This window comes from Carlito syrichta, unplaced genomic scaffold (genome assembly GCF_000164805.1).
Source record: "Carlito syrichta isolate Samal-C Ts95f unplaced genomic scaffold, Tarsius_syrichta-2.0.1 Scaffold315490, whole genome shotgun sequence".
NCBI lineage: Eukaryota > Metazoa > Chordata > Mammalia > Primates > Tarsiidae > Carlito > Carlito syrichta.
This window is the reverse complement of record NW_007259586.1, coordinates 1010619-1033817: the sequence shown is the minus strand read 5'-3', so window position 1 is coordinate 1033817 and position 23199 is coordinate 1010619. Positions and strand designations below refer to the sequence as shown.

The following is a 23199-nucleotide window of genomic DNA, read 5'->3' as shown; positions in this document are numbered from 1 at the left end:
TCACTTGTCTCGAGAGATCAGCACATTGATCAGTCTCCCTAACTCAGTGAGGCCTCCAAGGGTGGGGGTCAGCGTGTTTTCCATGTATCCCTGTAGGCCTTCTCTTAAGCTTTCCACCAACACCCGAATCCCCTCTGTCCACTCAGTTCATCTAGAATAGAACTAAGGAGTAGCAAATTAAAAAGAAAAACTTGAAGCTCTGATCCTCTACACCCAGGCCCAAGGTTCTAAATGTTTACAGAGATTCAGTCCCAAGCCCTAGAGTAACTCAACAAGCTGCTTTCCTGCTTTAAAGGAAACCGCTGCAAGGCCTCAGTCCCTTTCCCATTAAAAGCCACCAGAACTATAGTTTTCAATTAGCTCTGTCAGCCTACCGCCCTGCAGCTGCCCAAGTTCAATACATCCTCCCTTCCCCAGCTTCTGGTCTCCACCAAGCACTTCACACCTCCCTATTGTAAACCTGTCCAGAGCAATTACCCTGCCTGAGTTTGGACAGCCTCAGTACTGCACTTCTGTCTAATTTATAGCTGCAAGGCTCTGTGGGCAAAGGCAGGCTTGCCCTGGAGCAGAGGAAATGCAGAGCAAATGGTCAGGCCCTGTGATAAATGCGTAAGCATAGCATATTTCCTTGGGTTACAGGAGAACAAGTTCTCCCATTCTCCTAGGCACAAAAATTGTGTGATAAGCTCCCCTAGAGAGGCTGAAATCTGGAAGCACTGCAAGAACAACTTTCCTGCCACATTTTCTTCTTCCCTTGGGATTACAAACTGGGGCTGGGGGTCAAGTGACCGGGCAAGTACTATCCGTTATGTTTCTACTTGAAGATCTTAAGAGTCTTAAAACAAAAATTCTTCTCACCTGAAGACAGAAAAGAGTACACTACCTGGAGAATACCCCAAGCTGTTTGAATACCCCAAGCTGTACTACTTGTCTCTTTCTACAACATGGCCAGGTACGGTGGCTCACATCTGTAATCCCAGCACTTTGGGAGGCTGAGGCAGGAAAATCACTTGGGTCCCAGAGTTTGAGACCAGTCTAGGCAACATAGCGGGACCTTGTCTCTATAGAAAATTAGAAAAATAAGCCAGATATGGTGATGTGTGCCAGTAATCCCAGCTACTCAGGAGGCTGAGGCAGAAAGATTGCCTGAGCCCAAGAGGTCAAGGTTGTAGTGAGCCATTATCGTACCACTTCACTCCAGCCTCGGGGACAGAGTGAAACCCTGACTCGAAATAAGTAAATGAAATAAAACATGCTCTGCTTACAAGTTAACAATAAGATGACAACGGATCCAATTATGGAGAAAGACTCTGAACAGATATTACTCCAAAGAAGATACACAAATGGTCAATAAGCACATGAAAAGATGCAAATCAAAACCACAATGAGATACGACTACACATACACATCCACCAGGAAGGCTCAAATTTTTTTTTTTTTAAGAGATAGTCTCAGTTCAAGACCAGCCTGGGAAACTTGGCGGGACCTCATCTCTACAATAAGTAAAAAAATTAACTGGGAGTGGTGGCACATGCCTATAGTTCCAGCTACTTGGAAGGCTGAGGCAGAAGGATAACCTGGTCCCAGCAGGTCAAGGTTGCGGTGGCCCCCAGGCTGGAGTATACAGACACAAGGATTACTCACTGCAGCCTGGAACTCCCAAACTCAAGTGATCCTCCCACCTCAGTATCCCAAGTAGCTGGAACTATCAATGCAAGCAACCATATCTGGCTTAAAAGAAAAAAGACAGACAAGAACAAATAGTGGCGAGGTTCTGGAAGACTACACTCCTGGTAGAAGTGCCAAATGGTACACAGCTCTTCAAAACACAGTCCAGCAGTTCCTCAAAAAGTTAAACACAGAGTTATCCTATGACCCAGTAAGTCCACTCCCAGGTATATACCCAAGAGAAGTGAAAACATACATTCACGCAAAAACTTACACACAAATATGCACAGCAGCATTATTCATAGCAGCCAAAAAGTGGAAACAATCCAAATGTCCATCAAGTGATAAATGAACAAAATGTAGTCTATCCACACAAAAGAACATCACTCAGTCATAAAAAGAAATAAAGTACTGATACATGTTACAACATGGAAGAACCATGAAAACATTATGCCAAAAATAAAAAAGAGAAAACATTATGCTAAATGAAAGAAGTCAGATATAAGAGACATATATGATTTCATTTATATGAAATGTCCAGAACAGGTAAGTCCATGGAGACAGGAAATAGATGTTGTCAGGGGATGGAAGGAAGAAAGAATGGGCAGGGACTGCTAATGGATATGGGGTTTTGTTTTGGGGTGATAAAAATGTTCTAGAATTAGTGGTGAAGGATGTACAACTCTACAAACATACTGAAAACCCAGAATCCCATAATTTAAGAGGATGGTTTTTGTGGTATTTGAATTATATCTCAATAAAGCTGTTATGTGGGAAAAAAAAGTCTTGCTGCCTTGTACCATAAAAATGTGGAAATAACTGCTCCTCTAAGTGCTAGAAGATAAACGGAACTGGGACCAGACAAATATCCACATTTAGGATAGTAAAGCACCTTCAAAGCGCCACCTTCAAATATCCTTCCCACCCAATCAGCTCCTTTCTTCTTCCCAAACAGCTCACTATCAAGCTCTGCCCACAAATCCATCAGATGTGGAACATCTCAGCTGGAGTTTATCCTCCCACAGAAAGCAAATTCTTGGATTTTAAAAGAATTTTTTCTTTTTACTCTTCCTTTGACTAATTATTTAATAAAGCTGCGGAAAGCAGGGTTCCCAACGGCTAGTCATTCAAAAATTAAGGAAAATCCAGAAGGCAGGAAAACATGTCACAATGGGGTGAAAATAAATTAGATAGATTAAGATCTAACTCCTTTCTGTGGTTGGGACAGGCAAATGTTTAAAATAATAGTATGCCATTTCTGCAAAAGTCTATCCAGAGGAAAAAGTTGGGAGGGTAGGGGTGTGAAATTAGACATTTCCATCAGATTAAAATTTGTGGAAGTTGATTGAAAACAGATATAAACAGCCAACGGTTCCCACAGCCTGCACAGGTGTGTTGGTCCTTTGTGGCTGAGAGCAGGTTCCTCTTTACCTCAGGCATCACACCACAGCACTGCCCTTGCCAGCAAAGATGCAGTTAATCAGGAAGGCCCAAAGTCTAATGGGGCCAGGATGCTAACCAACATCAAAGAGATTCCAGTTGCTCCCCTTGTGCCATAAACTCTTTCACCCAACATCATTCACACTTTCAGAGTGCAAAGTTCACTCTGATATTGGTGGCTTTCTCACTTTATAGCTTTTTTGGCAAGTGCCCCTTGGCCTGGTTGTTCATTAATATATAATCAGAACATTAAAAGCATTGTTTCGCCTTCTAGGGAGGCTGTGGCCAATTTAATAAAGCCAACATTGTCCCTAGGGTGGGAAACCACCTTGAAACTGGCAGAGACTTCACAGATGCACAGACTGGAGGCTGTGTGTGTGTACACGTACACATACACATACACACACACACACACACACACACACACACACACACACGCAGTTAAGTATCTCACAAGATGTTTTTTAAATACCCCATGGAAAGGGGCAAAATTAAATGTTTATCTCGCCACAAAAATTGACCTGACATTTCTTTCTCTTAATCCTTTCAACAACAAATTACTCCTTACCATGAAAGCCTTTAGAGGATGCCGTGATCTTTGTGGCAGGGAGAAAAATGAACAAGAAGGGATGTGTTAAACTCTCAGAACTGTCTCTGAGAATGCTGGTTCAGTGCACTACTTTTACTTTTCAAATCACACACACACACAATGACAACTCACTTTCGAGACCGTGTTTACTTTGCTGAAAGCCACATTCTAAACACGAGCTTGTTTGCAGAAGTGAAGCAGCTTATAGTCCAACTTTGTTTATGCTCCAAGTAGGTTTGACAGAAAAACCACATCAATTTGTTTTAAAATAATTTCCATTTGCTGGAAGCTGTTCCTGAAGGGTTCTCAGCCCTGCTAATCTGCTCTGATTCCTACCAGCTGTAGGTACCAGGAATGCAGGCCACAGACAGGGCAGCCTGGGCACAGCAAGCTAGGTCTGGAGAGGGCTGCAGCAGCACTGCATCCACAGAGATGCTGCAACATTCCCCTCTGGAACATACAGTCAACATCGGTTTAAGAACACAAAAACATGTCCTGGTTCAGAGTCAAAGCTCATGACACACCCACTGGGAGCACAGTTTTCTATGTAATTACACCTGCGCTCTCTCAGAAACACATCATCTCTAGTACCAGAGATATATACAATTTATGCTCAAGCCCAAAGTCCACAGTTGAGGACAGCAAGATAATTTATTGCACTGAACATCAAAAAAGGAAGAAAACTCAAAAAGAAAATGTCTATCAGTCTTCAACCACAGAAAGTCTTCAACCTCACCATCCAAAGAAACGCAGATTAAAATAATGCATGGTAATGTTCACGTATTAAACTGGTATATGGTTACAGAAATAAACAGCAGCATCTCATGCCTGTGAAGGTATAGGAAAAAGAGCACAAGTTCACATGCAAATCAGTGGCCTATTTCTTAGGGACAGCGGTACCAAAAAGTCTCAAGAATTTGCATATCCAGAGCAATGTGGATTTGGTAACTCATTCTAAGGAAATAAGAAATGGTTAAATATTTGCATTAAATGTCTACTAAAGTTTAGACAAAAACCTTAATGCTCAGTATCAGGGAAAGTTTAATTGGGAATTTTACAATAAATTTTATGTACTGAAAAATATCAAACCATATTTTTAATAATGTTTAAAGTCAGAAACATACTCATGATTTTGAATCTTTAAAACAAACTCAAAATAGGCACGCAACCTCAGATGTTACCGGAAACCTATACACCAAAGTGATAATATTTATCACTGGATAAAGGGATCAATTGTCCTTTTTTCTTTTGCAGTTTGTTCTTTATTAAATTAATGCCTAACATTTGTCACCAGAAAATTAAAAGTAATTAAAGTCATAGAAACTAGGCTAACAGGTCAACAGCACAACCCCTCTGTCCTCACCAAAGAGTAACCCCCGTAGACTATTCCAGCTCACTGAGGACAAAGAGTTTCCCCATAATATCACAGCCCAAGACCTCAATAGCCATTAAAATAAACATGTGAGACTGAGCTCACCAGGCAGCACACAGTTTCCTGATGCCTCACTATCATCTCTGGAAAACTGCCCACAGATGAGCCAAGCCGAGCTGTGTTAGCAATGGTCCCCTGCCATGGACAGAGATCCTGTGAGTCTGAGAACACATAGGGTCTGATGTCTCACACCTGAGGTCTATGCTAAAGGAGGCCAGATCTGCAGGTGTACCTGCCCCAAGTCTCCTGCCATAGAAGCTTCAATCAATCTTCATTGTTACTCTGGCTCAGTTGGCTGAGGGCAGGATAACCTGCCCTCAGTGTTTGTGCAGTTCCCTCTGGTCAAGTACAGCAGTCTTTCCCTCTGCCAGCAGCAAAGAGGGAGAAATGCTACCTTGGCTGGGTCATCCTTTTTGTCAAAGCAGAGATCTGAGCAAAGCAACTAAGAGCCCAAGCAACCAGAACCAGCTGCCTGGCAAGGGCTCAGCATAAACTGAGCAGAATAACCACAAGGGGAAGGGTGTCTAGACAGCCTCGGTCTATGTAAGAAGCCACCCTCCCCTGCAGTGTCAACTCTGGAAAAGCAGACTCAAAATGCAGCTGCAGCAAAATAGCAGATGAGAGACAATGTCAACAGTAGGGAAGGGCGCTGTGGGCTCCCTCGCCAAATGCAATGCACACCAGAGCACCCACGTCAGCCCACCTGCCAAGGACAGCCATCAGAGATTCAGCAGGGATGCAGCGCCCAGGGACCTTATGTGGGAGAAGTTCACATGCAGTGCTTAAACTAAAGCCACTTCAGTGACAATTCTTGCACACAGGATTTAAAAGCCACCTTTCCAAAATTCAGAGGGAATAAAAAGACTACTAATTTTTAACATGGCAGGTAAATAGCCCACCGGTCATCTTTTCAACTTTAATTCTAACACTAGTTTCTCAACACTAGTGGAGAAGACAACTAAACAAGCACGATATATGCAGGAAATGTACAGACAGATGAGCCCTGGGAGGTCTAAATTATTTTACTTGTCTGACAAAGGTATTCCCATAGGACTTATGGGACACTATAGAAGGAATACCACTATTTACACTGATATCTGTATGGTGCACTGGGAATCTAACTTTAGAGGGAATATCAGCAATAATTTCCAGGGGAAGAAACATTTAAGAAGGATGAATAAGAGTCTGCAAGGCAAAGAGGGAAGAACTTTCCGCCAGGTCAAACAGACAGCAGGTAAGGGACATTAGACATAGGCAGTATTAAAAGAGCCTGAAAAAAAACCCATGTGGTGGCCAGAGAAGACAGTGCCATGTAAGAGGGAAGCTGGAGAGGGGAGCAAACGATAACTGCTTTATTTTTTTTTTATTTTATTTTTTGAGTAGGAGTCTTACTCTGTTGCCCATGCTGAAGTGCAGTGGCATGCTCACAGTCACCACAGACTCGACTTGCTGGGCTCAGGCTATCCTTCCGCTTCAGCCTTCCAAGTAGCTGCAAGTAGCTAAAACTACAAGCATGCGCCACCATACCCAGCTAATTTTTTTATTTATTGTAGCAATGAGGTCTTGCCAAGTTGCCCAGGCTGGTCTCAAACCCTTGGGCTCAGGAAATCCTCTAGCCTCTGCCTCCGAAAGTGCTGGGATTACAGGCGTGAGCCATCACGCCTGGCAACAATAACAGCTTTAAGCAACGGGATTCATGTGTTCCAATCTGTGACTCTGTAAAGATCCTTGCAGCTGGGGACAAGGGAGGCACAAAACAGATGTGAAAAATAAGCGCTCCACTCCCAAAGTCCACATAACCCTGTAACAGAGTATAAAAGAAAAGTCTCACATAATATTTATCATACAAAATCACTGATAAATTCCATCTTTTCTCCTTCCATCTCTGCCGAGTTCCTTTTTTTAAAAAATGAAGGGTAAGGGACAGTGGGTTACGGGGTGGCCACAGCAGTCTCCCAGGACCACGTACATCTCACAGCAACACACAACCCAAGGCATGCCAAGGATTTCAGGCGGAGCACACACTCCATCGGCAGGCTAAACTGTTTGTATGTTCTTGAGTTAAAAATACACCACTTGGGTCAGTGTTAACACCAGGGCCTTATCACCAAAGCTGTCTGCGAACTAGTTACACAAGGCCCAACTATGATTTGCCCATCTTTTAGATGTGCCTCGATCTGCAAATTGCCTAACGATACATCAGTGAGATTATAATAAAGCCACCAAATATACAGGCATTTGAGAAAAAACACTTTCCAAACCCAAGGATACTTTACTGTTTATAAATAGTTTACTTTTTTTGATCCCCAGCATATAATATTCGCAGTTGCTCCAGAAACCAAAGAAACATGGAACAGGAATACAAACCACAACCTAACAGAAACAATAAACAACAGATGGCAAGACATATGCACATGCTACCAGGCCCTTCACCAAGAGGCAAACTCAAAATGGATTCTGACACATAAGCCTACAAACCAAGAAGCATGCTCTTCAAGACACATTCAAGACACCATTTATAGAGCTCCAACTGTATGTATGTGCAGAACAGTATTTTTTCCAAATACGCAGATACAGGTCTGAGTTCCAGCTCTGTCAGTTGCTATGTCCTGGGCATGTATTTCAACCAGTCTGGGCCTCATGCATAAAATAGAGGCAATATATTTCATAGGGTTAAGATGATGATTACATTAGTTAACACAGATGTATCCTGCTACAAAAATGCAAACTCCTATTACTGCTATAGTTTAATAATAATACCTAACTCTCCTCAAGCTTCTGCTATGTGTTAGGCCCTGTTCTAAAAATTGTAAGTTATTTCATTTCCGGCCTCATGAAATGCTAGGTGAGATGGGCAGGACAATTATCCTTATTTTACATAAGAGGAAACTGAGGCAGAGAAAATTGCCAAGGTCATCCAGGCAGCCAGGTCCCAGAGCTGCCTTTTACCACTGTGTCCCATAGCAGCACAGCTGCTTTATCCCCAAGACGACTGCCCCTTATAACCAGACAGGAGGAAGGAAGGACTTTACAGTAGACAAGGATACAATGTTATATTGCCCTGAAGACCCTGAAACACAGCATTGCTCTTGGCTTTCCACTGGTGAGCAATGCCTGAATTTATTTAAAGAACTCAAGGCCTCAAGACAAATGCTTAAAAAAATTCTGAGTCTCAAGTCACATTTGCCTTAACTAATGATTCTGATCAATTTATGTTCATGACATTTAAAAAACTGTCATCTGTCTCAACACAAAGGGGAAGGGTCCCAATAAATAAGCGTGGCTATCATATTGCTTTCCATATATGGACATGTCTATTTTAGGTCTCACAGTCTCATGTCCAATCACTCTGCCAATTTCACCTCAATGCTAATATTTTAAAACTCTGACTAGAATTTTCCAACTACACTGTAACTTTAAGCTTTTGTGTTTCTTCTACATTTAAAAAGAATGCCATTTCCCAATATATAACTCCCAGATGTAGAATTCACAGATGATTCATCTCACAGAACAAGTGTTCTGAGACACCAGCTCCAAATAGAGGAAAAACTTGGAATTCCCTTCTCCCTCAAAGTAAGAGCTTGCCTAGATCTGCTTTGCTCAACAAAGTTTGTTTTCAATTATATTTCCAAATTCTTTTTAACAATAACTGCACGGCGTCTGGCACCAACACATCTGACTCTTTGAAGTGGTTCTCAAGCAGAAAGTAGAAATAAGGAGAAATGGGAAAGGAAGGGAGGACTATCCATAATTTTTGCTTTAGATCAAATATTCTCTCCAAAATTCTCTCCCTGACACATAAAATCAGATAGACTTTGCACGCTACGACTTCTCACCAAGGGTCCACATCGCAAGGAACACCAGCAATTAAGAAAGCCTGTGGCCGGGTGCAGTGGCTCATGCCTTTAATCCCTGCACTTTGGGAGGCCAAAGCAAGAGGACTGCCTGAGCCCACAGGTTCAAGACCAGCCTTGGCCAACTTGGTGAGACCTCGTCTCTACAATTAAAAAAAAAATTAGTGGGACATGGTGATGCACACCTGCGGTTCTGGCTACTTGGAAGGCTGAGGCAGAAGGATGACCTGAGCCCAGCAGGTTGAGGCTGCAGTGGCCATGAGCACTCCAGCCTGGGCAACAGAATGAGACTCCAACACACACACACACACACACACACACACAAAGTCTGTAAATGTATCTATCCCTTTACCCATCAGTGGGCTCTTGAGGGGAAGACAGAACCTCAATACAAAGAAAATGGCCTTTTATCCTTACATCTAAAATTCCAAAAACGTTTCTGTCAAGTTCTCCACACAGGCCATTTAGGAATAATCACACTTCAGGGGTAAACCTCAGAAACCCTCTGAGAAACAATGAAACCCTGGGATCCTTTCTGCCCTAAAAGAATGTACCAAGATCCAAGAGAGAAACAGTAAGGCAATAAACAAATAATTACCAAGGGATTCCTAGGTACCTGGAATAGAAGAATCCCTGCAGTTTTCAAGTCTACATGGAGAAAAAAGTCAGGGGGAGGTGTGAAAAGTTACCTAATCAGATAGACAGAAAATCCTCTGGGGGAAGACAAGATATAAATTCACCAGAAAGAAATCACGTGAATAACAGAGAGAACGTCTAACAATGACATAAGAGACTTGTGGAAGGGTGGGAAGATCATTTGGCCTATTTTGATCTCAGAAAGCACAATGGAAAAAGGTCATCTTTGGGTCTCAAAGAGAGAATGTTTTTTTTTAAAGTCTGGTTTTTTGGATTATTTCCCTTAGTCCTAAAGTAGTCCCTTATTCTTGTTAAACTTCTGTCAAGAAGCTCCAAACCACTAATTGTGCTTACTGCATTTTAGCTGTATCTCCAAACAAAGTTCCAAATTCCAAGAATTTGTTCTAAAGAAAAAAACCCAAAGGTTTCATCTTATGTCAATTTACATGATAAAGAATGAGTGGAAGGAAGAGAAAAGCTAAAGAATTTCCACTGAAGACACTAACAAATTCTATGTGGAAGAAAGAAAGATACTCAGAATAAGGAAAATAAAAGCTTCTAGATTTTGCATAAGTAAATTATTTTTAAAAGCCCAGTTACTGTCATTGTCAAGATTTTCAGAAACAATGTTTAACCAAGAGGAAACCAATGCAAAGTTGAGTAAATGTAGTACAGACTTGACCAAGAACAGAGGGAAAGAGAGAGACAGACACAGACACTTCAAAACTGGAGAAAGAAGTCACTATGCTGTACACATTAGGCTTCTGAGTTTCCACCTTGAAAGGTACACACGAAAGATCTTCCTGGTGAAAGGGCTGGAGCTACTCTGATGGCAAGCTGGCTCAGAAAGGCAGACACAGTGGGTAGCCGCCCTTCCTGCAGCTGTTACTAAGGAATGTTACAGGGAGCCCATCCAGTTGCTAAGGCGGTCTATCAGCATCGCCTACAACTTCACTCATTCCAACTCTTCACTGAAGGCCTGCTTGGGAGAGATACGCCTGAAGTCTGAAGAAATGACTCTTTGGAAAAACGTGCCTTTAATTTATTTGCCTGATTTTGTTTTGTTGGGTTTTTTTTTTCAATTTTTACCTAAGTTCTTAAAAAGCCAAATCAGAGATCTAAAATGGATCTGTACTTACTTCCATAGTTTTCTTTGGGCCAGAGGGGAAAAAGAGGCAATAATCAAAGAAAGTTTTGCTTTTTCAGGGAGTATTCACTCCCCCTTAATAACACCTAAATGCCTAAAGGAGGGTCCCTTGTTGAGACTCCCCCATGCACACATTTTTTCTCTTTGCTGCTCATGGTATCCATTTTAGGATTTTACTCAGAAGCTCCAAACATGCAAAGAGTACTTTAAGTATCATAGACACAGGTCAATTTATTAATTCTTACCATCCAATGAGCTATAAGTATATGTGCTCTTTGCTTTCAATTAAGATAGAATCATAAACCTGAAAACAAGAGCTTAGAAGTTATACATCCCTTTACAGACAGGAAATTAAGTGACTAGCCCAAGATCACACTGCCAATAAGTGGCAGAACTGGGACAAAACCCCAAAGTCTCCTAAGGCCCAACATGGACTAGTTTTCCATTCTACCACATTTCCACCTTTAGAGCTTTAAGAAAATTAATTATTTCCCCTTTAGGCCAATAGTTGTTATTCCTCTTGGGCCAAGAATTCCTTTAAGAAACTTAATGAAAATGCGGGCTCCTTTCTAACCAGAAAGATGTGCTAGATACGAAAATTTCACATCCAATAGAGCTTCCTAGACCCCCAAGTAAATAATAATTGAGGTTAGCCAGTTTTTAATCTAGGATGGTGTGGAATTTAATGTAATTTAATCATTTCTAAGTATTGTTTCAAACCAATGTGTGAAAGAATCCAAAAATATCCACAGAAGAGTTCCTGATTTTTCTACTGGGCAATGGATAGCCCCGGATAAGGCAAACCACTCTTTGCTAAGAGTCCTACACAGACTCCGAATTTGAGAAAACCGCCAGAGGAATCTGGGATGAGGCAGACCTTAATAACTACAGAACATGTCAGTTTGCTCTCTGAATCTCCTCTCCTTCAAGATGGAAGGCAACCCTGTTCCATTCGAACTGCAGCATTTGCATCCATCACTTCATTGCATCAACAACCCACTTCCTGGAAGCAACGAGCTCTTTTGGCTGTCTATAAGTTTTGCAAGCACCAGGAGCTTGTGCACCAAAAACTCACACCAGCCCAGGTGGAGAAGGAAATCTCAGACACACACAAAAATTCTTTTTAATTAAAAATAAAATGAAAACTAATATGTAGCTATGATGGTGGACCAAGGAACCACACTGCTGAAATCAGATGAAAGATGAAGTTCTCCCCATTTGCAAAATTGAACTTAAATTCATAGTCAGAATCTCTCAATTGTAAGTTTTTTCTCGCCCATACCTTTTTTTCAAACCCTTTGGAGGGTGCTTCTGCTTTTCTAAACAGAGAACTGCTGTAAACAGCATCTAATCAAATATCATATAAATGTAATGAAGCTTCATAGATTCATGTGTTTAACCTGACATGTTGAGCAGTTTTTAAAACCACTGAACACTCCATAATCTGGCTGGAATTAGATTTTCACAGCTGGAATATGAAAATCATTCCATTAACTGTGATAAAGTGAATGGAATTTGGAGGTCTAGTAACTCCCATTCAGATTTCTAATTAAGCTGCAGCCAGCACTAAATCTATACGAATGGAGCCCCCTAACCAACAAAGTAACAGACTGTGGAGAAATTAAACTATGGACTTTTACAAAACAAAACAAACTATTCAGCAGTGACTTGGAAAAAGCATTTTCAACTCTGTGTGAAGTTTAAATCGAGCACAGAGGGTTCCAGGAACCCAGCTCTTTGCTTTTTGAGGATTTTCTTACAGGGTGCCTCTATCGCTGTTTAAAGCTGCCTCAAGTAGCCACAGCTGGAGGGTCAGGGCTTGCAACATAAACAATAGTTAATTCAGACTCATTATGACTTAACTATAACAAATGGCTAACTATCCCACTATTAAACAACAAAATCTGAATTATTACTTTTTTAATTATCTGTTCCATTTGTAATTATGCTTGTTCACTAATGGGTGTTAATCAACAATTAATAGCTTGGTAGAAATCTCTCAGCTATGTGGAGAGAGAAGATGAATTAATATTGCACATTCTGGCAAAGAACTCTAGGACAAAAGAACTTTCTAAGCATCCCCTACAAAAGAAAAAAAAAAACCCTGTCTTCTGAAAACATCTAAACCAGAGTGCACACAGTATGTGTCCAATAAACATTTTATAAATACATAGCTTACCAAAATTCCCTTTGGGAAAACGCTGTTAAAATAAATGTCAATTTTTTCAGAAGTTGTTCAGATTCACATTTCTTAAAACCATAGTACAGTGAATAGCAAGATATGTGAATTATATCTCAACAAAGCTGCTGATTTTAAAAAAAAAAACAGACATTTGCAGATGAAATATATGTCTTGGATTTACTTCCCCCCAAAACATGAAAGGACAGAAGTGTATGGGGCACAAATCTAACAAGACAGACCATGCGTTAATGACTGCTGAAGGTGGGTGTCAGGTATGTAGAGTTTATTATACTATTCTGTCCATTTGTGTAGATATTTGCCTATCTCCATCATAAAAAGGCATTAAAAAGCACCACATACCACAAACCAACAGAAATGAGTTAGTCTATTTAAAGCACCTAGCTACATATCAAACGTTCCTTTAATTCATAATTTTTTTCCTAAAAACCATATCTTTCTTTCTTTTTTTTTTTTTGAGTTGGAGTCTCACTCTATTGCCCAGGCTGGAGTGCAGTGGCCACTGCAGCCCTGACCTGCTGGGCTCAGGTGATCCTTCCACCTCAGCCTTCCAAGTAGCTGGAACTACAGGCATGTACCACCATACCCGGCTAATTTTTTGACTTATTGTAGAGATGAGGTCTCACCAAGTTGCCCAGGTTGGTCTCGAACCCATGCGCTCCCAAAGTGCTGGGATTATAGGTGTGAGCCATGGCACCTGGCCTAAAAACTGTATCTTTCACAAGAAAAAGCAGCTCTATCTGCAATAGCCTGCTTCCTAATCAGTTGGTAATTTTCACCAAGCAGAGCCCAGCCTGTTAATTTCTTGTTATCCAGCCCAAAGTGCTAATGCTTGAGATACAAATGCTTTCACACTGAGAGCACTGGAACTAAAGAAGATTATCTATCCCACAGTTCAGAGTGCTCAATCCTCCTCATTGTGTCTAACAGACTATCATCAAGTAGGTAATCCAGGAGAAAGAATGTATCAGTGCAATGTGCGTTCTGACCAAGATAACCAGTAAAGTGGTAAATTATTTGAATAGCAAATTATAAATTGGTGGAAGGAGCAAAGGACAGTAAGTGTGAGGGCGGGGGCAGCTGCTAAATGTTACAAAAAAAAAGGAGTTTTAGAAGATAAAGTTGAGTTGTTCTTTTTTAATAAGCTGAAGAAGAAGAAGAAAGCCCTCCATTATCTCTACTTTGTTTCTCAACATTCAGCTAGTTCTGCTTATGGGAGAGACCCTTACTCATTTCATTCATTTTCTCCCTAATAATCTGAGATCTTGAAAAAGGAAAATGTAAATCATAAAAGATTAGCGACCTGTGGACCCAAAAGTTTAAAAAATGATCGCTGCAAAGCACTTAAAGAGAGACAGGCCATGCTTTCTTTAAACCCTCTGAAATGTTACCTTTTGCCAAAACAAACTTAACAAGTAGTGATTGGAACCCGCATCCTGGTTCATAAGGAAACCAAGATGTCTTAGGACTTGCAGAGATGAACGGATTGGTTGTTCGCAACAATAGGCCTTACCGGTTATACTAGATTAAATAGTAATAAAGACGCAAACAATCATAGCTGTTCGTGTGGGCAAAGCTGTGAATCATGGCCATTCACTGGGGAAGAAACTCAGGTCCAGGTGCACAAGGAGCAACAGCAAACAGTAAATGGCTTTTCAGGTGGCATACCTGCCAGATTCCCCAGATGACCCTGTGTTCAACTGCCTGTGTCCCCTACAAGTTACCATACAATTATAAACAGAGCAAAAGAAATTAAAAAAGTTCTCTGTATACAACTCAACAATTGTCTCCCCTCCTACCTCCTCCTCTCTCAAGTCTTTCCAAAGAGTAGTGGGCACAGTGAGAATTCAGCCAGCCCTAAAGTCTATAACCCAACCCCGTTTAGAAGAGCACACCTGCATTTTTCCAAGCTATTCACCAAGACATGCTACTTGCATCTTGATAGGGCTGTTTCTAGGAGACCTTGGGAAATTATAGGATAAAATTATTAGTTTAAGGGCCTCTCACCTCCCTGCCTCCTCCCCATACCTCACCTCCCAAGAGGATAATGCTAAATAAACAGAAGTATTTGCACAACTGGAATAAATTTATAAATGCCTCAATAATTTTTTGCTAATTATATAATTTGCTGCAATTGTTCATAACTTCCTGCCTATTCAGCTAAGATTTCCAAGGGCACATGAAGTTTCACTTCTTGTACTTTATACCTATCACCAAACTCTTATGGCTGCTTGGGTTGTGAGCCCTGCCATCCTCTCGCCCCAAAACAGTCCATATCAGAAAGGCAAACTCCTCCCAGGAAAGCCTTTGCCACCAGAAAATCTGACTTGGAGAAGCTGCCCATGAGAGAGGATGCAAAATTTGAGCTGAGGCTTTAAACTTGAAACTGTGCTCTGGACTCATCAAATTGATTGACCTACATTGAGGAACTTGGCTAAACATGCATCATCTAACCTTGTCCTCACTGCAGCTATAAGACAGAATACTATGATCACCCTTTTGGAAATAAAGGAAAAAGGTTTGCTCAAAACCACACATGCAGCTATAGAATGGAAGTACCAGGAATGGACTACGTAAGTAATTTTCAACCCCTTCACCCAGTGAAGGGTGTAGGCCGGCTGTGACCAGCAGAGATGAGGGCTCCTACATATTTAACAGAGTAAAAGCAAAGAAAGCTATGTCTTCATTCCTCCTTATCCCCAGTCAATAACCCAAATGGAGACCAGGGTAGCAAATGTCCATTTAGAAGACATAAATAACTCAAGGGAGGAATTTAAGAATATAAAACCCATGGAAATAGAGAAACAGTTTTTAAAAAAAAATTGAATGACTTTTTTTTTTTGATATGGGGCCACTACGTTGCCCAGGCTGGAGTGAGTGCAGTGTCTGTTTACAGACAAGATTACAGCTTGAACTCCTGTCCTCAAGCAATCCTCCCACCTCAGCCTCCTAAGTAGCTGAGACTACAAGCATATGCCATCTTCCTTGACTCTAGAATTATTTTTATAAGTAGTCTGAGTTTTTAACTTGTGTTAAGAATATTATGCATACAGTGCTTGGATTAAAAGCCACAGACATAGCATTAAATTATACAAAATACTATAGTATAGAAAAATATAAAATATAAAGCCTTTGGATAAGAAAAGTTAACAAGCATACCTAACCCCGCCAAAGGGCTACAAAATAGCAACTTCCAATCAGACCATCGACAAACTGCAATCCCCCCCAATCTTCATTAATCCATCCATTCACTTACATTTTGCTTAATGACAACAATGGCCATGTATCATGTTCTTCAGTGGAAAATTTCTCAGCTCCAGTCAAAATCTGCCAATTAATTGATCAGTCTGGTTTGCTATTTTAAATTCTGCAACTATATAAAATTACGTGAAACCAGCATAAGCAACAGAGCAAGACCTGTCTCTACAAAAAATTATTAAAATGAGCCAGAGGAAGGGATGGGGTGGGGGGGACAACACAAAGGGTACTTGGGTCATTACTAGGGGGAGTGAGGGCTAGTCAGAAGCCCAAACTTCACCGCTGTGCGGCGTACTTATATAATTAATCCTCACTTGTACCCCACATTCTTACTATAAAATAAAATTTTAAAAATAAATAAATAAATAATGAGCCAGCTGGGCTCGGTGGCTCAGCCTACAGTCCCAGCACTTTGGAAGACTGAAGCAAGTGGACTGTCTGAGCCTGCGGGTTCAAGACCAGCCCCAGCAACTCGGTGAGACCTCGTCTCTATAATAAATCAAAACATAGCTGGGGACAGTAGCACACGCCTGTAGTTCTGGCTACTTGGAAGGCTGAAGTGGAAGGATCGCCTGGAGCCCTGCAGGTCAATGCTGGGGTGGCTGTGAGTATGCCACTGCACTTCAGCCTGGGCAATGGAGTGAGACTCCAACTCAAAAAAAAAGAAATGAGCCGAGAGTGGTGGTATGCACCTGCAGTTCCAGCTACTCAGAAGTTTGAGGCAAAAGATCGCCTGAGCCTAGGAGGTTGAGGCTTCCGTGAGCTGTGATCATGTGCACTGTACTTTGAGTCTGGGGATCAGAGTAAAACCCAGACTCAAAAAATTAGTTAACTAGTTAATTAAATTATTTGAGCAAAAAATAAATACAGGTTCCAGAGGGTAAACTGTTACGAAAATTTTAACCTCTGGTGTTCAAAGTCCTCTATTTCTTTACAGAGGAGATAAGAACAGACCTGAGCTTCTTACTGATCCCCACACTTCAACCTGAAACAAACGCAGAAAACAACCACATTACTGACACACAACAAGAACTGACGCCATGAGGTAGATGGAATGAATCCATTGGCTCAATGTCATGCTTAAGTCATGAAAAATAACACTAACGGCCTCTAAATTTCCCACAGACTAGATAAGAGTCGAGATTTTTAGATATTTCCCCTCCTCTGCCTGAGAATTTTTCCTCCCTCCTGCCATAAGACAATGCCTTGAGTCTTTGAAACTGCATCCATTGTAAACAGCTCTGAATATTAACATAGCCCAGAGTACTATTCACTTTTAAAAGACCCCCAGGGTTTCAAATTACAGTCACTGAGGAGGGGGAAGGTCCCCAGTGAGTAAATGTCAGCAAGCTTATTCAAAAGGAGTTGAAGGTTAGGCTTGCTTGTGAAACTCCTTCTACCTACGTGGTAAGTCAGAAGAATCCCTTTCATGTTTTAAACAAACGAGGAAAAGAAGAAGAAAAGACCCCAGTACAACGAACATCCTTTTCTGCTTATAGAAACTTTCAATTCAATGACTCCCTTTTCTAAATTTCTCTCTTCTGTGAATGTCACTTTTTAAATAATCATAGGCTTTTAAATAACCTCCAACCAGCCTTCCTATTCAACAAACCTTGGGGACTTTAGCAGGTGCACAGCACTGGGCCAGGTGTACTGTGAAGGCACACAAATCCATAGTGCTCTCTCCCGCAATCCTGTCCTCCCTGAAGGAGAGGATGCAGAAAAGACTCTGCACCAAGGAGACACCTCTGCAGAAGGGGGAAAGGCCCCTTCATTGTGAGGCTGGTATCTGAGGGAGAGAAAGGTCAGCCAGAGGCCATCCCAACATGCTCAGGGAAGTGACATGGGGAACCCAGGCAAAGCAATTAATACTGAAGGAAGGGAAACCCAGTTCACAGCACAGAGCTAGGGAGCCGGGACATGGAGACACCCACTAGGAAACAGCCCTCTTATGCCACAACTAAGTTCCTCCATCTTTTTGAAGATGTTCTCAAGATTTAATGCTGATAATACATTCAAAAGTTCAAAGTTTATTAAATCTACTAACTAAATGTAATTATAGAAAGAGATGAACACACACTACTTTTTAAAACAGTCTCTTGAAATGGGGGGCAGAAGGCCAGGCGCGGTGACCCAAGCCTATAATCCCAGCACTTTGGGAGGCCAAGGCAAGAGGAATGCCTGAGCCCGAGGGTTCAAGACCAGCCTGGGCAACATAGTGAGACCTCATCTCTACAATAAATCAAAAAATTAGGGCGGGCTCGGTGGCTCAGCCTGTAATCCCAGCACTTTGGGAGGCCGAGGTGAGTGGATTGCCTGAGCCCACGGGTTCGAGACCTGCCTGGCCAACTTGGCAAGCCCTCATCTCTACAATAAATCAAAAATTAGCCGGGCGTGGTAACGCGCGCCTGTAGTTCCAGGTACTTGGAAGGCTGAGGCGGAAGGATCACCGGAGCCCAGGAGGTTGAGGCAGTGGTGGCTAGAAGCGTGCCACTGCACTCCAGCCTGGGTGACAGAGTGAGACTTCAACTCAAAAAAAAAAAGGAAAAGAAAAAGAAAGGGGGGCATGAATAGCTCCCTAAAGTCAAGAGGGACACTATGAGCCAATATAGAATCAACTTACATTGGGCCCTTGGGGTCTCTGGACACTTTCTAATTGCATCATACTCAAAAATTAAGATTGTATAGCCTATCTCATGTCAGCAAGACATAAACAGCGTGCCTTTCTCTTAAGGCAACTAACATTATTTGCCAAAGCAACCAATATTATTTTCCAGAAACTTCCATTTACTCAAAGAATGTGTCAGAGAACTAGCAACAGACAAGTTCTCCACCGAGAGGGAAGCAAGACCAGGTCTTCCAACACTTGTTGCATAGAAAAGGACTCTGAGCTCAAGTTAAAGCTCCCTAAAACTCCAAGAGCACTTGCATCTTTGAGATTTTTTCCTTGGTCATTATTCTGTGTTTATTTGTTTTTGTTTTTTATAGTTAGAGTCTCACTGTCACCCAGGCTGGAGAGCAGTGGCATGCTCACGGCCACCACAGCCTCAACCTGCTGGGCTCAGGTGATCCTTCTGCCTCAGCCTTCCAAGTAGCAGGAACCACACCTGGCTAATTTTTAAAAATCTATTGTAAAGACTAGGTCTCGCCAAGTTCCCCAGGCTGGTCTCAAACCCCTGGGCTCAGGCAATTCTCTTGCCTCTGCTTCACAAAGTGCAGGGATTACAGGCATGAGCCACCCCACCCAGTATTAACCTGCGTTTAAAACACTCCCTCTTTCAAGCAACCACAAATTAGGAAACATTCAAGGTCTGTTGAATTCTCAAGTGACAAGAAGACAGAGGGAAATGGGCAGAAGGGAATATTTCAGGACCATCCAACAATCCACTTCTTTAAAAAACATCAATCTCAGTTTAGGTTCTGGAACAATTTGGTCTTCTGCACTTGAAATCTAATTTGCATAAACAGGATGGGACGTGTTTTCCAATTCCTTAATTCACAACACCCTGCACACCTGGGCCTTCAAGCACAGCTGTAAAATCTGAACGACAAAGGCCCACTTTGCTTCACAACCATAATGGCAACCATAGTCTGTGTTTATTCTCTAATGTAACCATAAGCACCACTGTGTCAAAATCGGCAAGGTTAGATTTCAGTTACCTGATTTGGTATTACAAACGCTTACTATAAAAGACACTCAAATCATAAACTCATCTTAATGTGGCTTGGGAACACCACATTTGGTGTCCTTTTGTAAGTGTCCTTGCTTTTGAATGCCCTGTCATCTTTCTTTCACACCGAGATAAAAAATCTGGGTTCATCTTTCCTTTGGGTGCTGCCTGTCTTTTCAGTCCCAAATGGCCATCATTCAGCACCCAGAACATTTAAGCTAGCAACATTTTGTGACTAAACACTGCTCAAATTTACCCCACAGGTTAGAGTCTAAGGTAAATTGTATTGAATACTTCTTAAACAGCTTCTGAAGCCTTACTCTCAAAAATAATTTCAAAGAAAGCAAACATCAAAATCTAATAAGTTCAACTTCTTCTAAGGTTCTGGGAAGCTGGAATAAGGCTTGGCAGTGGCTTGGTGCTATTTATGAATGTGCTGGATTGGACCACGCCAATCGCACCTACGTAATGGGATGGGAAACTCAGTTATGGCTTGACTACTACAACTATAAGTTATTGTGCTAAATAAGTTATACTCAGGTCCCAGGAATGAACCTAGTTCCGCCTCTATCAGCTCTATTCCATTTCTTCTGTTCACACAATTTACATTCACTGTTTAGAAGTTTTGCTTTCCTTAAACTAGGCCTAGGAGCAACCCCTAAACTAGATACACTGTTTACAAAAGCAAAAAAAAAAGTCCCATAAAGTCACAGGTCCCCTACTATCTCAAACCCACAGCCTGAAATTGTTTGAACTAGCTGTAGTAAATCTAGCTCATGGGATTATAAACTGGCTCAAAGCGTTTTCTAAACACAATGGGCTTAGAGAGGGTAAACTTGTAGAAACTAAAAGATACTTTATTATATTATATACAGATATTTTCTCCCTGAAAATGCTGCTGAATCTCAGGCAGAAATATAAGGCGTATAAATATCCTTAAGAAATTTTTAGAATAAGACTAATGGTTTAAATTGAGGAAGTCTGAAATTTAAAAACAAAAAGTCCCACATTTGCTTGGTGTTTGTTTAATTAGAAATAAGATAACTGCACAAATATCAAAGGATAGTGATTTAGTACTGTACTGCCACATACCAACCAGAAATCACACTGCTCACATCTTAGAATCGAATCAGTTGACACTAAAATCAGTATAATCAAGTCTACTGAAGCTCAAAATACCTGGTCTAGTATTTATTGATCATCAAATGTGTGAGTAAAAGAAAACGACTACAACTTTAAAGGTATTTAAGCCAGGTAAAATGTTACTCCTAGGCAACAGAAAGCCTTAAAAAAATTTTTTTAATTAAAAATTTTTTAAAAAACAGTATGTTTCGCTCCAAAAATTAAAGGGCGAGGTAAAGTGAAACTTGTGACCACAGTGCAAATAAGAGGTCACCGTTTCCTCTCCTGGAGGTAGCCGCTTCAGAACTGTGTTCCCTACAATGCTCCTGACACATGGCACTGGGAGTCAGTCTTCCAACAGGTGAACGCTTAAGAAGTTAATCTGATTCTGCCCACATGATTCTATTTTAAAATACTACCTTATGTAAAGGAAAACAAAATCACAATACCTAGACTGCCTCAACTAAATAAAACACTATCTAAGGATAATACTGGGCTCTCTCTCCCAGTACTTAACATGGTTACCGCCGATGTTAAAACCTGGCCTAAGACCACTGACTTTCACTAAGTCAGTAAATTCCACAGAAGAAGCAGGTATTGAAGAAAAAAACCTAACAGTAGCTAGAGTACTGGCCAGCTTCAGACTCTGTAGTACTTGTGTCTCTTGGGCCAAGTTAAAGATCCATACCCTATTTTGAGAGGTGCAGGACCTTCACATTAGAAGGGAATTAACTTCTTTCCCTTCCTGGCAGCCAGATACTCAGACCACATTTGCTTCAATCAAGCCACAGGTGTTGGTTAAAACTTGTGTCACCAGTTTCGTTACTCTTTTTTAAACAGCGAATGTCATGCCTGAGGTTACTACTGTGCCTCTTCTATGTTCTAGGAAAAATGTCCAATTATTCAACTCAAAAGTTGACTATTTGAGCTAGGCCTTTTCTAGAAGGTACTGCTAGTTCTACAGAGATGCTAATTGCTGATAACTGGACAGGATTTGACTCGTGGACCAGATTTTTAGTGTTCTATTCTACCATGTTTACAGAAATCTAATGTCTTTTTTTTCCTGCCAAATCCCCTGTAAGAAGTGTCCCACTAAGTCCTAATAGGTCCAAATCCTGACAGCAAAGAAAAGAGCTTCTTTCAAGTGAAACAAACTGCTTAAATCAGCCAAGCCCTGGCACCCTCTCTTGAAGGAGCACTACTCCAAAACTAATTTGCACCATTTATGGAGGAGAAACTCTTCAGGGTGGGTCTCACCCCATTGGATCATCAAGCTCAATGGGGCCCTAGGGAACATACAGGAAGGGTCTGGAACACAGTTCCCTCAAGTGTCAATCAGGCGGAAAGAACAAACTCCCGGCACTCACAGATCTCCCCAAACTGTCAAAGTCCTCTAACTCGGGAGTCCCCCGGGGAAAGCTGCCTTCTGCCCCGGGCCAGAGCCAAGTCAGTCCACCGTGGTCCTCGGGGACCAGGAGGCGGCTACACACACACTCTCGCTAATAAATAATGTAAGTGAAAGACTGGTGCCAAGAGTCACCTTCATTCATTACCCACTGGAAAACCAAGGAGTTCAGTCCCCAATTGCAGGGGAGAAGAACCAAAACACACACCCGCCGACCCCCACACAGACCCCCTCACACCCTATTTCAGAAGATTCCCACCCACCCACAAACACACTCGCCTCGCTCCTCACTCACCTCTCTCACCTCCAGACTCCCACTCACTAACCCCAAGATCGCCTTCACGACCCCCGCTCGCTCACCTCCAGGCCCCACGAGGCACACTTCTCCGGACTCGGGCCCGCTCTCTCCCCCCCGGACTCCTAGGCACCAAATCGCCCCCGCCACCCCACGCCAACAGTCTTCCAGCCCACACGCCCCGACCCACGCCCCCGGCCCCAAGGGGCTGCGCCCCGGGGTGCAGAGAGGACGGCAAGGGCGGTACTCACAGGCTCCGCGTCCAGGAGGGCAGGTCCCGGGGCAGCGCCGCCAGCCCGCGCCCGCCGCAGTCCAGCGAGTCCCCAGCGCAAGTGCAGGCGGGCGCGCAGGGCGCCCGCGGGTCAGCCACAGCCGTCGCCGGCTCCAACCGAAGCAGCAGCAGCAGCCACAGACGGAGAAGGCAAGGCGAGCAGCGCGGGACCCCGAGCGCTCCCCGGACCGGCCGCGCCATCTTGTCGGGA

At 42.2% G+C, this 23199-nt stretch overlaps 1 protein-coding gene across 1 annotated transcript in view; it reads right to left on the bottom strand.

Annotated features, from left to right (window-relative positions):
* LRIG1 (leucine rich repeats and immunoglobulin like domains 1) overlaps positions 1–23193 on the bottom strand; it is a 128401-nt gene extending 105208 nt beyond the window's left edge. The window contains exon 1 of the mRNA XM_008072883.2: positions 22969–23193. Within this exon, the coding sequence (XP_008071074.1) occupies positions 22969–23189 (221 nt within the window). The 5' untranslated portion in view covers positions 23190–23193. The remainder of the gene's footprint in view (positions 1–22968) is intronic.
* Between the last annotated feature and the right edge of the window lie 6 nt (positions 23194–23199).